The 12931-nt window shown below is 44.4% G+C and overlaps 1 protein-coding gene across 1 annotated transcript in view; it reads right to left on the reverse strand.

Annotated features, from left to right (window-relative positions):
- XRN2 (5'-3' exoribonuclease 2) overlaps nucleotides 1–12931 on the reverse strand; it is a 33093-nt gene that overhangs the window by 19290 nt on the left and 872 nt on the right. The window contains exons 2-17 of the mRNA XM_031058283.1: nucleotides 9278–9435; nucleotides 9075–9186; nucleotides 8676–8787; nucleotides 7885–7943; nucleotides 7707–7796; nucleotides 6618–6690; nucleotides 6475–6525; nucleotides 6168–6325; nucleotides 5704–5778; nucleotides 5468–5601; nucleotides 5324–5381; nucleotides 5127–5234; nucleotides 4438–4482; nucleotides 4017–4148; nucleotides 2891–3009; nucleotides 638–773 (exon numbers count right to left, since the gene is read on the reverse strand). Of these exons, the coding sequence (XP_030914143.1) occupies nucleotides 638–773; nucleotides 2891–3009; nucleotides 4017–4148; nucleotides 4438–4482; nucleotides 5127–5234; nucleotides 5324–5381; nucleotides 5468–5601; nucleotides 5704–5778; nucleotides 6168–6325; nucleotides 6475–6525; nucleotides 6618–6690; nucleotides 7707–7796; nucleotides 7885–7943; nucleotides 8676–8787; nucleotides 9075–9186; nucleotides 9278–9435 (1620 nt within the window). The remainder of the gene's footprint in view (nucleotides 1–637; nucleotides 774–2890; nucleotides 3010–4016; nucleotides 4149–4437; nucleotides 4483–5126; nucleotides 5235–5323; nucleotides 5382–5467; nucleotides 5602–5703; nucleotides 5779–6167; nucleotides 6326–6474; nucleotides 6526–6617; nucleotides 6691–7706; nucleotides 7797–7884; nucleotides 7944–8675; nucleotides 8788–9074; nucleotides 9187–9277; nucleotides 9436–12931) is intronic.

Genomic DNA, 12931 nt, shown 5'->3' on the forward strand with positions numbered 1-12931 from the left:
AGCACACTGTGCTCCCAGGTCACACAGCCAGCCTGACTTTGCCTTCAGGGCACGGAGCTCCTCATTAACCATCAGTGCAACAAACCTCACCATGGCCCACTAATCTCTTGCCAATCTGACATCTCAATTATCAAAAGATTTAAATCTGATACAGATTACTTCAATCACAACACACTTCATGGAGCAGCATTACAATCTACAGAGGAGACTGACAACTCTGTCCCTTGCAAATTCTTACTGGCATTTCAAGGGCTTTGTTCTTTGTTCTCTCATTTAGGCACCTGCAGTGTCATTATTTGTGGGAAAGAGAAAACAGCAGCAGTTCCTGCTGCACCAAGTGCTGCTACCAGATGTGAGAACCAGAATCCTGGAATCACTGAGGCTGGAAAACACCTCTGAGATGAGAGTCCAGCCTGTGACCAATCACCACCTTGTCAACCAGATCAGAGCACTCAGTGCCACATCCAGTTGTTCCTTCAGCAGCTCCAGGGATGGTGAAACTGCATTTGAACCCCCAATGTCAAACAGAATCAGCACACTCAAACACCAGGTGTTTTACTCTTTAAAAAAAACCCCACAGCTTTTCCAAAAATGAGCAACAGACTGAAACAACTGCAGACAAGAAACTTTGGGGTACCTGATAATAATATCTGAGAACCCAGCAAAGCCCTTCCACGTAGGACTGCACAACCTTGCGGCGGAATTTCTCATCGGAGGCGTCCACATCGAATTTGTTTTTATAGTAGCGCTGCTTCCAGCCAGTCTCCCACAACCTGCAACACAACCAGGCACAGGTAACATGTTAACATGGATGGGCACCTCAACAGATGCACATCTGCAGGTCTGAATTACAGTGTAAAACAAAGCCACTTGCTACTTCAGTTGCCATTTATATACAGTTTAAATGAAAGCAGAAAAAGTGATGCTCAACAGCAACAGAATAAAATGTGACTGCTGGCAGAATTGACAGTTTTCCTGCTACCTCAAATATAAAGGCAAGCAAATGAGTAACAATTTGTGTTCTGTTCAGACAAGCTGTGATTACCAGAGGCACTTCTGCCCTGTGCTTGCTGCCTCACAACAGATGAGCTCCCTTTCACACAGGATTTTCAGTCTCTCAGGCCAGAGGTGGATGTTGGGATCACAGGAGCCACCCTGGCCACAGTTCATCCTTCCTTCACACAGCTCCCCCTCATGTCTGTCCACAGATGGGGCAGGGAAAACAAACACTGGTTCCTCTTTCACACACGGGCAGCTGCACCCTTCAGCTCTGCTGCATCGTGTCAGCAAAGAACCAAACTGGTTAAACCACATAATCCCTTAATAATGATTTGTTTTCTTACATGGAATTTTATTCCAAACCACTCCAAGAGGTCACCTCAAGCTGACACTGGTCAGATTCTCCCAGAGCCCTAAATCCTGTGTATGGAGCTTTAGGAGAGAGCCACAATCCATTTATGCTTCCTTACAGGATGCACATCCCTTTGGCTCTACAAAGAGGATCTTCCCTTGCTTCTGTTTTGAGACAGCTGCTCAGGACAGTTCCTAAATCCTTCTAAGACAACTCACACTGATGAGCAGGCAGAGAAGCCAAGAGATGCTTTCAACACTTCCAGAAAAGCAGGTAAGCAAGAACAGAGCTCCTGGCACTGAAGGCTTGAGGGATGGAGTCAATAACACCTGCAGGCTCTGAGCTGCCTGGCAGACCGACACTTGCATAAATTCAAAAAACATTTCTGTGAGATAAAAACCCATCTGTAGCCGACTGCAACAATTTGTTCTGGTTTCAAAGTCATTCTAAATACCGAATTTATTTTCACAAACAGTGTGGCCGTATCTAGGACATCAATGCAGTTCTTTTTATTCACAATGGCAAGCATAGAATTATTTTCCACTCAGAAAAGGGCACCAAAAAAAATATTCTGAGCTACAAAAGCTTAAAAAACTGTGGTTGAATGTAGCACATCTTTTTCCTTGTCAATACCAACCCCGTCAGAACACTGCTGCTCGTGAATCACCACAGTTCACTCATACTGTTCAAGCTTCTTTTAGCAGCTCTGCTAACACTCAGGTGGAAATGAGATGGAGTAATTTATCCTTAAAATTTATAATTTTACATAAAAATACTGCTTGATAGATCTTAAAAAAAAATCAGTCCATTTAGATATAGACACATTGGAAAGAAAATAAGAATGAGAGCAAGAATTGTGATAATGCTAGAGCTGAAGGGCCACATGTCACAAATACACTGTGATGACTGACCAGAACTCCACAAGGAAAGAACCCTGATTGTTAGGCCATGGGTGGATGTGGGCAGACTCCACAGAAAACAAACCCCTGTGGCTGCACTTCTCAGGAACAGCCATAAGGGCCTTCACCCTCAACGCAAACAGCAAGAGTTTCATTGAAACCACTGCAGACTCACTGGTGGTTAATTCCCAGAAAATTCCTGTCTCAACCATCCCAGGCTCAGCCCTCCTGAGACAATGCAAGAACTCAGAGACAAACCAGAGCCTGCTGAAAACCAAAGATGGTGGAGAGCACTGACACTGCTGCCCACATGCGGGTTAAGCAGCTCCCAGATTCCAGGAACAGTGGCATTCCGCTCACATAATCAGGGAATGTCTCGCCAAGCTCGGTCTCAGAGGGAGCAGTGGCTGGGAGGCTGCAAACCTGCATGCATACTAATCTGGATACTTAGCTTGAACAGCCAGAGCTCACCCATCTCACTGGAATTTACTGGATATCTTCACCCTCCACGTTAATTACTGCTGGATAAAAAAGATCACAAAAGCATCCGAAGGCAGCGCTGCACTGAGCTAAATGGCATTAATTAGGCTGCATCTATCTCAGCAATTTGCTAACAAAGTGCTACAAAAAATGGCTTCACCTGATATTATCCTCTGGCTCAGGTTCACTGTCACTGTCCTCAGGTTTCCGCTTAATTCCTCCTCCCAGGGACGGGCTGCTGTCAGGAGTCAGGCTGGTGTTGGGAGATGCTGAAGTTGTCTAGGGTCAGAATTATTAGAGATAAACAGGGGAAGGTTGGGGGTGGGGAGGAAGAATTATTAGGCTTTTAAAAATGAAGTTAAAATTAACAGCTCTGTGATAATCACAAGCCTTCTCTTCAGTTCCAAAACAACTCCCGGCAAAGGCTGCACAGCCCTTAAGCCATCATAGTCAAGGGGCAAAAGGGAAAACCACATCCCTGTTAAAAGGCAGGCATTGATGCACACAGGACAAGATGTCACTGGCTTTGAGAAAGGAATAGGTGCAATAAACACAGTATGAATTGATTAAAAAATGCCATTCTGGATTTAGTCCAATTTTGGAACATCACTGCAGCTTCTGCTGCAACTTCCTTTTGTGGCACTAGTGAAAAAAGGTGCTTCCAACTCAGAACTGCCAGAAATACTCTGAACTCCCTCATAGCTGGTCTCTTAAACTCCTCTCAAATTTATCTATTTTAATATTAGACCCTAAAAGAAATGTCTCCTGTTCCATAAAGGAACTAATTTGTGTAACTCATGTGCAAAAAAGTTTTGAGATTAAAAGAGAAGAGCAGCAGAAATTAAACCTTGAAAAAGCACATTGTATTTAGACTTCAGAGACAGAACACACATCTCTGTGATGAAAAAGAACTTTTAATCTGTTCGCTGTTTGGATGAAGATTTATACCAAGAAAGAAAATATTTGTCATAATTGTTATTTAAAGCTAACAGGACTTCTAACAGAGCACTTCTTCCCAGTTTTTCCCTCACTAATACCTTGCCCAAAACTTCATCCAAGCTTCTGCCTTCCTCAGGGAAAAGCATCATTCCAAGCAGAAAAAAAGAAGACAATTTTATTCAAGCATGCTTAAAAAATCACTCATTAAAAGTCACTTCCTTGAAGAATAATGTTTGAGGTGCCAGCTTTTCAAGAAAACTCGACAGAGCAGACAAAAAGATGCCTGGAGTAACACAGGCTGCAATTCTTTCCTTTCTCTGCGCAAACGCCTCTGAACATCCACTCACCGAGTTCTGCCTGTCGTGCATCCTCATCTCAAAGGCAGCTTGTCGAGGGTTACAGATTGCCTGAGGGCTGGATCGATTTCCCAGGGCTTGAGGGGAAAACTGACCACCAGGAATAAAGGAAGGCTGATCCCTCTGCAAGATAAACACAGACAAGGCTGCTGAAAGAGCTGTGTGATCTCCCCAGCACTGGGATGACGCTCTCTTACAATTTTCAGATTAACATTATGGGGAAATGAATGTACAAAGGCACATTTTTTAAATATGGAACAGGAAAAAAAGTCAACTTAATTTTTTTTAACTTTGAAATAGTTACATACAAGGCAGAAAACACCATGATTACACCTGCAGTTCCAACATCCAAAAACTAAAGTAGACATTTAAATTCTTGCTAGTTTCTGCATTGGGTAAGGAATTCACCTACCTTCAATCTCTTTCTTTTTTCTTTTTGTCGTCTTTTAAAGTTATCCTAAATGAAGAACAAAGGGAAATAAAGTCAGTCAACGACACAGACTCCTTGGCAAACGATTTCATTATAATCCTCAACTGACCACACCACGAGGTTTTTAGGGAATGTTCTGAGTAAGACATGGGTCAATTCCTGCATCTGTAAATCCAACAGAAATGGGAAGGAATTTTCTACCTTACCCTGAAAATCTATGGGGAAAAAAACCACCTGGGTACCCAAAGCTCCAAAACTTTGGTAAGGATTTAAATGATCTACTAAATTTAGCTGCAGCCTTATTTGGGGGTGACAGCAGTGTCAAAGCACATAGACGCCTTGCCTGCACTGCAGAGCTGCCCAAAAAAATGTCAGAGAGACATTATAGTCTTAGAAATAGGAAAAGAAACTCAAGGAAAGATATTTCCTATTCTGTGATTCCTGGGCCAACTGAAAACTTGAACATCAAATTGGCATTTCCAGGAAAAGAAACTCAGCTGGAAGCACAAGATTCTTTTTTGAGCCTGGAAGAATTCAGCGGAGATTATAACAATGAAAATACAAATTTTGGGTATTTTTCTTTTTCTTATTCTCTTAAAGGAGTGTCTTTGGCTAATAGTTAGTGATTAAAATCTAACTTCAAGAATGTCAGAACAAGAACAAAAAATTACATCATCATCTTTCCTCTTTTTGAAAATGCTGTCTTCAACTTCCCCAACAGCCAGCATGATCATCTGGACCCGCTGCAGGTTCACAAAACCACTTTCAGTCAGGTAGCCCTGCAGGTCAGAGAATAACAGAGTTGAAAAACAAGTCTGTTATGTGGCAAAGACCCAGATATTTTTAAAGGAAAAGGAAAAACTCTCACCCCGGTTTTGTGCACCACGTTTTTATAGATGTTCACCAAGCGATCGATTGCTCCCTCCCTAAACACAAAGCACAGGGTGAGACTCCTGGTAGTGAAAAGCACAGGAGCTGTTCTTGCAGGAAAAGAACACAGAATCTCATCTACCTGATCTCCAGAGATGGCAGGTGAGGGAGGAAGTCATTCCCCACAAAGAAACACATGAAGACCCAGTCATCAACACTCCTTTCAAAATCAAAAGTGAAAGGCAAGCTGGCCATGGTGAGCTCTCTCTCCAAGTACTGCAATACACACACAAGCAACAGGAGCTCAGAGAACACTGCAGGGGTTTGGATGGAATTTATAGGAATTTATAGCTTTGGTTGGAATTTATAGCACCTCACCTCGCGCAGGACACACAGGCGGATGAAGATGAACTCTTGCTCTGAGACCGGCAGGGTGTCGGCAAACTGATCGTGCTGAAACCAGAGGGGACTCGCATCAGATCCAAGTGCATTCCAGAGCTTCTCCAGCCCCGCTTGCAAGGCTTGCCTCAAGAGGAGTTGAGAGAGATCCAAAAAGGCTCCCAAGCCCTTGTGCCAAGCGTGTATTTTGCTGCTTTGCACATCTGTTCAGTTACTGATTGTTTGTTCTCATTCAGTGGGAAAAATCCCAGAAAACAAAACACCACAAGTGTGGACATCAGGTTTGGCACACAATGCTTTCGTATTTTTACTTCCAAGGGGAAAGCTAGGTATTCCAAGCAACAATTTGCACCATGCTTCAGCTAAAACCAACAGCAAGAATGATTTGAGAATCTCCTTATACACTATAGATTAAAAAATCCTAGAAACAGCAAAATTCTTACCTTTCCTTGTTTCTCTCTGGGCAGACCTTGGCAATCCTTAACCTCATGTCCCATCTGGTTACAGAGAGCACATGGTTTGGGTTTGTTTGGTTTGAACTCTTCCCTAATGATGGTGAAGTTTGGTTCATGTGTAGCTAAGCCAAGCATGATCAGATCAGCTACCGAGCAAGGGAGAAGAATAAAGTGTGATTAAGGATAAACATAATCAAGTTTTGGTTTTTTGTTGTTGTTTTTTTTTTTTTTTTAATGTTTAGAAGCAAAGTGAATTCTGCTTCAAGCAAAATACCACAAGCAAGAGAAAACTCACCATCAGCCCCACACAGACAGTGGTGAGTGTTTGGGTCATGGTTGGGTTGAGCTGCACAAAAGAAAATTACATTTTGTCAAAGTAATGCTAAGTAAGTTATTACTTAACTTAAAACAAAATGTCCACATTAATTGGAATTTTACCTCTTTGTCTCCTGATGTAATCCATGATTTTATGCTCCCCTTCACCAGGAGCACTGGCATCTGACAAAATAACCTGAAAAGCATTCAAATCATGGCAACAATTAATGCAGCCACAGGAAAAAAACCCAGTAACTTATATACTGAACACAGCATCTGACTTATGAATACTTGAAATTCTAACTCGTGGTTCGAGCTAAAATATTGTGATTTAAGATGAAATTATTTACAAGCAAGGAGCAAGTGAAGAGACTTTCACTTTGCTCTACCAGTTTCATGCTGAAGCTGACACTGCTGCAAATTCCACTGAAACGATCACGTCACGTTTGATGTGTCCAATAAATTATCAGGGCAATGAAATGGGCACTAGAGAACTCCCAGATTCAGCTCATTGATGCACTGAAACATGATCTCATCACCCCCTCCTCACCCTAACGAGAATTAGTGTTTATAAAACTCCTGTCTGATGGGGGGAATCAAGCAGAGCCAACTGCCCTCTAATTAGAGCACTTGAACGGTCAGCTCGTGGCACATAGCACAGGCAGCTGCATTTCCTGCCTGCACTGCTCCTTGTGTGCAGCACACACAGGGCTGCCACAGACAGAAATGGGGGAGTGGAGTGGCTGGGCAAGGCCAGGGGAGAATCTCCAAGCACAGAAAGGCAAGAAAACCGGCACTTTTATTTTCACTGCCTGACATCAGAGCAACAGAGAAAATGCAGCCTGCTGACGGAGCAATTACAAAAAAGAAACAGTGCAAAAGATACAATTACAACGTATCTTGACACTTCCCCCTAAAGCAGAAAAAGGATTCCTAAAGCCCTGTCTCCCCATTATGTGAAATTGTGGCTTCCAGCAGCAAACCTGCTCCTTGTCCTTCAATGAAATCACAGCAAATGGTGCTGGGAGATGGAGTTATCAGCACGGAATGGATCTCTGAAGCCTCAGAGGGATGTGTGTGTTGGCCTGCTGTTAATAACAGCTCACAGCCAGGCCAAGAGACAAATCTGTTAAATTTCTACTCTTCAATTGGATTTCAGCCCAGCCCAAACATCCCTTTCATCTCCCTCAAGTGTGAAAGCGGGAAACTCACTGTCAGGTTCTTCCAGCCCGGGTCGCTGTTCAAGCGGTCAGCGATGTAATAGCGGAGGCATTTAGCAAGATTGTCCATAAACTCAGTTCCCTACAAAAGGTTGGAAGGAAAGGAATTAAACCAACATTCAGCCCCTGGGTTGGGGTTGAATTGCTGGGTCCAGGGCCAGGCCACTCACCGGGGTGATGCAGTTGCTGTCAAACCTCTCCTTCACCTCCTCTGGAGGCAGAAAGCCACCTGGAGCAACAGAGAGCAGAGTTACATCCAGATGGACCACTGCCAACATTTTTGCATGGCAAAATCCAGACAGCTCCCCCTGGGAATAATTAACTCATTGAAACCAGTTTGTTTAATAAATTCCCACAAAATTAAACCAATCCAAGCCTTACCATTGCATTATCTCCATCCTACAAGGTGCTGTCAAACATTGTTACTTCAGCAAGGTGATTTCAAAGCCCACCCAGCAGCAACACGCTCCCCTCTCACTCCAGCTGTGTCACCACCACCCTCAAAGTTGCTCTGACTTTTGTTTCCTCACTGAATTTAGAGTTTCCACTGTCAAGTAACTCCCCTTGCTGCCAGCTTATTATCCCTGTAGAGGAGTATTTCCATCTGATCCCTGCTTTTAAGCCTCAATCCTCCTTTCATCAAGCCCTACAAACGTGTACTTCCTTCCAGAAGGGTTTTGGTTGTTTCTCATTGCATTTATCCCTGCTCTTCTGTTCAATTTATTTTCAAAAGGAATTAAGAGCACTCAACACAAACTCATTTCAGGCAGGAGACTGAAGAAGAAAAGATGACATTTTGTTTTGTCTCAGTTCTTAACTTTGGAAAACACAGATCCAGCCTTCCCCAGGCTTGTTCTCTCCTTCTCCCAGCAATGCACACACAGCCCTTCTCTAAACCTTACTGAGGTGACCAAACAAGGTGATTCTCAAGGAAAAACCCCTGATAAGGCCACTGCCCTACCTTTGGCCAGAATTTCTTGTCGGATTTTTTGCTTCTCCTCAGCAGCTTCCATGCCCTCCTTTGAGGCTCTGAATCTCCTGGATCGCTGTTGATTCATTTTGGCACGTGGGGCCTAAAAAAAGGTACAGGAGAGCTTGGGTCACTTTTTGCATCTAGACACACTCTCTCTCTCAGCTCCTGAGAGCTGCTTTGGGTCACAAGTTATTACAAAGAGTTGATCTCTCATCAGACCTAGTGGTGGCCAGGTTGAATGGAGCAACCTGTGCCAGTGAAGATGTCCCTGACCATGGGGAAGCAGGAGATCTTTAGGGTCCCGTCCTCAACAAATCATTCCATGATTCTGTCTATTGAGGGGAGATGAGGATTTTCCAGCTGGAAACCCAATGTGTCAATACTCACCACTCCATCTATGGCCATGTAAAGGAGTCTCCTTGGTCTCACAATGTTGAAGATCCTGTCGATATACTCAAAAATCGCCACCATCATCTCATCTTCATTTTTGGGCGCTGGCCTAAAACACAGAGCATTCAATTTAACCCCTGAAATGCTGTCAGTAAGGAGAGAGATATGGAACCTGCAAAGAGCCAAACAAAGAGCCTTACTTGTCCTCTGGGTGTGTGCAGGGGTGAATGATGCCGTTCATGTCCAGGTAGAGGTTGTCGAACTCCACCTCGTTGGGGTTGGGCTTGCTTGTGTCAATGGGGACCTTGACACCATTGCACTCTTTGGCCTGGGGATGCAGTGGGGACAAGGATTGCAGCTATTAACGCACAGAACTCATCAAAGTCTGTTTTGGTTTTAATGGCAGCAGAAGAAAAAGAGTACCCACACTAAGTAATAAGTAATTATTACTATTAAAATCCAGGGCCAGTAGTAAGTACCCACACTACCTGCAACTGCACTTTTCACTATTAAACAGCATTTCTTTCTACAGCTGCTTTTAACCAGAAAACACAGTGATAGCTTATGGAAGAGCTGTTTTTTTCTCCTGACAAGAAGTTCCTATATCTCTCATCATTTCTTCATCCTAAACCACCTAAAGCCACCTGTGTGCCTGGACAGCTCCAGCAGTGGATTCTTCAACATCCTCAACAACCACGGTCACTTTTGTTTCCTCACCATAATTTCAGGTTTGTTTTGTTTGGGCCTTTGTTGTAGTTGGGCTTGTGGTTTGGTTTTGTGGTTAGTTTGGTGAAAGGGCAATTAGCAACACTGATCCTCCCTTCCACCAGCCACAGGCATAACACACATGGATTAAACCTCAAGAGCGTGGAAGAGACAGGAACTGAGCAAGGAAAAGCCTGATGATTTTCAGAGGAATTCTGGCTGGAATGGGTTACAACACACCCAAAGGTGGAACAAAGTGTGCTCTTGAACAGCTGGGCATAAAGCCAAGTTTAAAAATAAACAAAATGAATGGCATGTTCTGAGGTGAAAGCTACACTCACAGGAGTGCCTGGGATGGGGAAAACCAGGATACTGCTGGGTCTCCCATCACATGGAGCTCAGCAGCTGCTGCTGAGCCAACACCAAGCCCTTCCCAAACTTCTGCCTGCAGACTGCTACTCCCTGAGCGAGTTCCTCATATCTCTGATGGAGACTCGGAGAGAAAACAAACCCAAAACTTACAGATTACGCCGTCAACTTTGGACAATTTCCCTCCTTAAAGCAGCAGCAGGACTGGCTGACTTCTTACCCCCCAAATGAAACCCTCTCAAGTCTTGATGTAGTATTTACATTTGGCACAGTTATCCTGAGAGATGCCACCCCCAAGCACCACTGTTTGCCTCCTTCCCTGAGCTCTCCAGACGCACACGCTCAAATGAAGGCGGCGTTAGCAGAAACTAAGTGCAAACATTGTACCTTCCTCTGGGCTACCCCCCTGGATTCTCCTTGATCCCCAGCCGCCCTCTCTCTGGAGCTAAATGGATTCAGAAGGAATCCCAGCCCCGAGAGGCAGAAAAGGAGCCCCCCTTCACAAGCCCACTGGGGTTCTCACGCAGCAGCCGTGTGCAAGGAAGGCTGAAGTGTGTGGCAGCGATATCTCTTGTGATATAACTAAACTGTTCACTTCTCATCTACAGCCTCTTTTGAAACCATTGAAAACAGATCTTCAAACATGATACTTTAGCTGCAGCTTTATTAATTCCTATCCATTTGATTAAGAATATTCTCTCCTGGATTTTTTATTATCTTCAAGATCTTCCTCTCATTCTTCCCGCTCAGCTTAAGAAGAAGATTATTTCTTTTTCTTAAATCTGATTAATCTAGCAAGGTAAGAGAACAAGGATCAACTTTTCAATATTTCAAAGAGACAAGCTACCGGGAGATACAAAATTTCTGATTAGAGAGATTTACAGCAATCCTAAAACACACACGGAGCTGATTACATCGTGAGAGAAGCTTAAATTCATCGACAGGAAGACAAACTACTGCTTCTCCCTGCTGTCCTAGTCCACTCTCAGATTTATGACCAGATTTGAATATAAAAAAACATTAATGAATATGATTTATCCACGTGCTGTCCTGGCTGTAATTGCAACGTGCTCTTGAGTTGGAATAAAGCAATGTGGATGAGGACAGCAAGAGCTGCCACCTCACTTATGGCAAATCCAACTCAAGGAATTTGTTGTGTCTTTCCACTTATTTTAATAAATAACTTTGGCTGCTACAAGCTCAGTTATTGAAGGCTGAAAAAAAGAGACACACAATCAGTAAAACCAGGGCTATGCAAACCTTTGTTTTGCCTAAATGTGAGAGCAGCTTTGATTACACAGAGATTAATCTAACATTTACAAATGTGCTGGAAAAGGCAAATCTGCTCTTAGAGACAACTGCCCCAAACCGCTACAGATGTAATTGCTGTTTAAATTGTGGCTGCTTTTTGATCTTAAAGGGTTATCTAGGCCAGCCCCTAAACTGAGGGTTCCCAGAGCCCCAGGAGAGGTCACATCCAGGAGTTTGGTGCAGAGCCAGTGCTGCTGGAGCTCAGCACTAAGGGAAACTGTTACGCCCTTAAACAACCCCCCCTTTTTTTTTTTCCATAAAAATTCCCAGGCAGATTCTTAGATCTTAATTATCCCCCATTAAAAATTCACTTCTCGCAGCGACAGGTAAAATAAACTTCCCACCTCGCTGAGAGGGCCTGAAATCACAGCTGCAATAAAACCACAGCAGCAACTCACAACTTTAACCAAACCTGTGCTTCACTGCCTCAACCTGCAACACAAAACCACCCTGGAAAAGCCCAGAGCTGAACATCCTGCTGCAGGCAGGGCACACCTGCAGCCTCAGCACGGAATTCCACCACTTCACCCTCTTTTCCCTGATCTCCTCCACCGTGCTCCCACACTTTATCCCCTCCCAGGTGCTTCCCCAAGGTGAGCACACCTTGGGAGGAGGAGCAGAGAGGCAGAAGCCCCAGCACAAGCCCTGAACTTTCCAAACCAGCAGACTGCAGCCAGTACAATCTAACAAAACAGAACACAAATGATTGGGAAAAGCAGCTTGGGAAGCAAGAACTCCAGAGTTTGCCTCTTCAGAAAGGCTCGAATTAGCCCTGAGGAGAACTTGCCACGCTCAGGGCACATTAAATCCACCACGGTGCCACTGAAGGGAGACCCCTCCATCCTCCCTGTCCCCTCCCACGGTGTCCCATAGGATGGCACAACATCCCTGGGACGTGCCTGAAGGAACCAGCCCAAAAAAACCCCATGTAAACAACATAATTTCAGCTGCAATACTGCCTGGAAAGGCAGCTGTGGAATCCTGTGTCAGAGCCTTCACTGAAACCTCCTGCTGCTGCCATGGAAGGCCAGATTTTAGAGGATGCCTTTGGAATAATCAGCTCCCTGTTTGGTCAGGAGATTATCCTGAACTAGAGCTCTAGTTCAGGAGTTCATCCCGAGCTAGAAATCACCAGCAATGAGACAAAACCCCCTGAGGTTGCTCTAGGTTAGAGCACAAGCACAGGCTTGGCGTAAGCCTTGGACAAAAAGCTGCACTCGTGCTTCCAGCAAGTCCCGAAGCTGCAGCTTCTAATTCCCACCCAAAAAAACTTGTGGAAAAGCAAGCAGTGCGAAAAACACTCAAGAAACAGCAAAGAGCGCTCCCACTGCTCCCTACTCAAATTTCACCAGAGCCTCAAATGCTATTTTCCCGGGTCGGAGTCGCACGAGGGCACAGCCGAGGGCATCGGGAAGGGCTGGAATTCCAGGGAAGGAATTCCAGGTTAGCGGCCGGAGAAGGGGAAATCG

The sequence above is a fragment of the Geospiza fortis genome, unplaced genomic scaffold (assembly GCF_000277835.1).
Source record: "Geospiza fortis unplaced genomic scaffold, GeoFor_1.0 scaffold275, whole genome shotgun sequence".
In the NCBI taxonomy this organism is placed as follows: Eukaryota; Metazoa; Chordata; class Aves; order Passeriformes; family Thraupidae; genus Geospiza; species Geospiza fortis.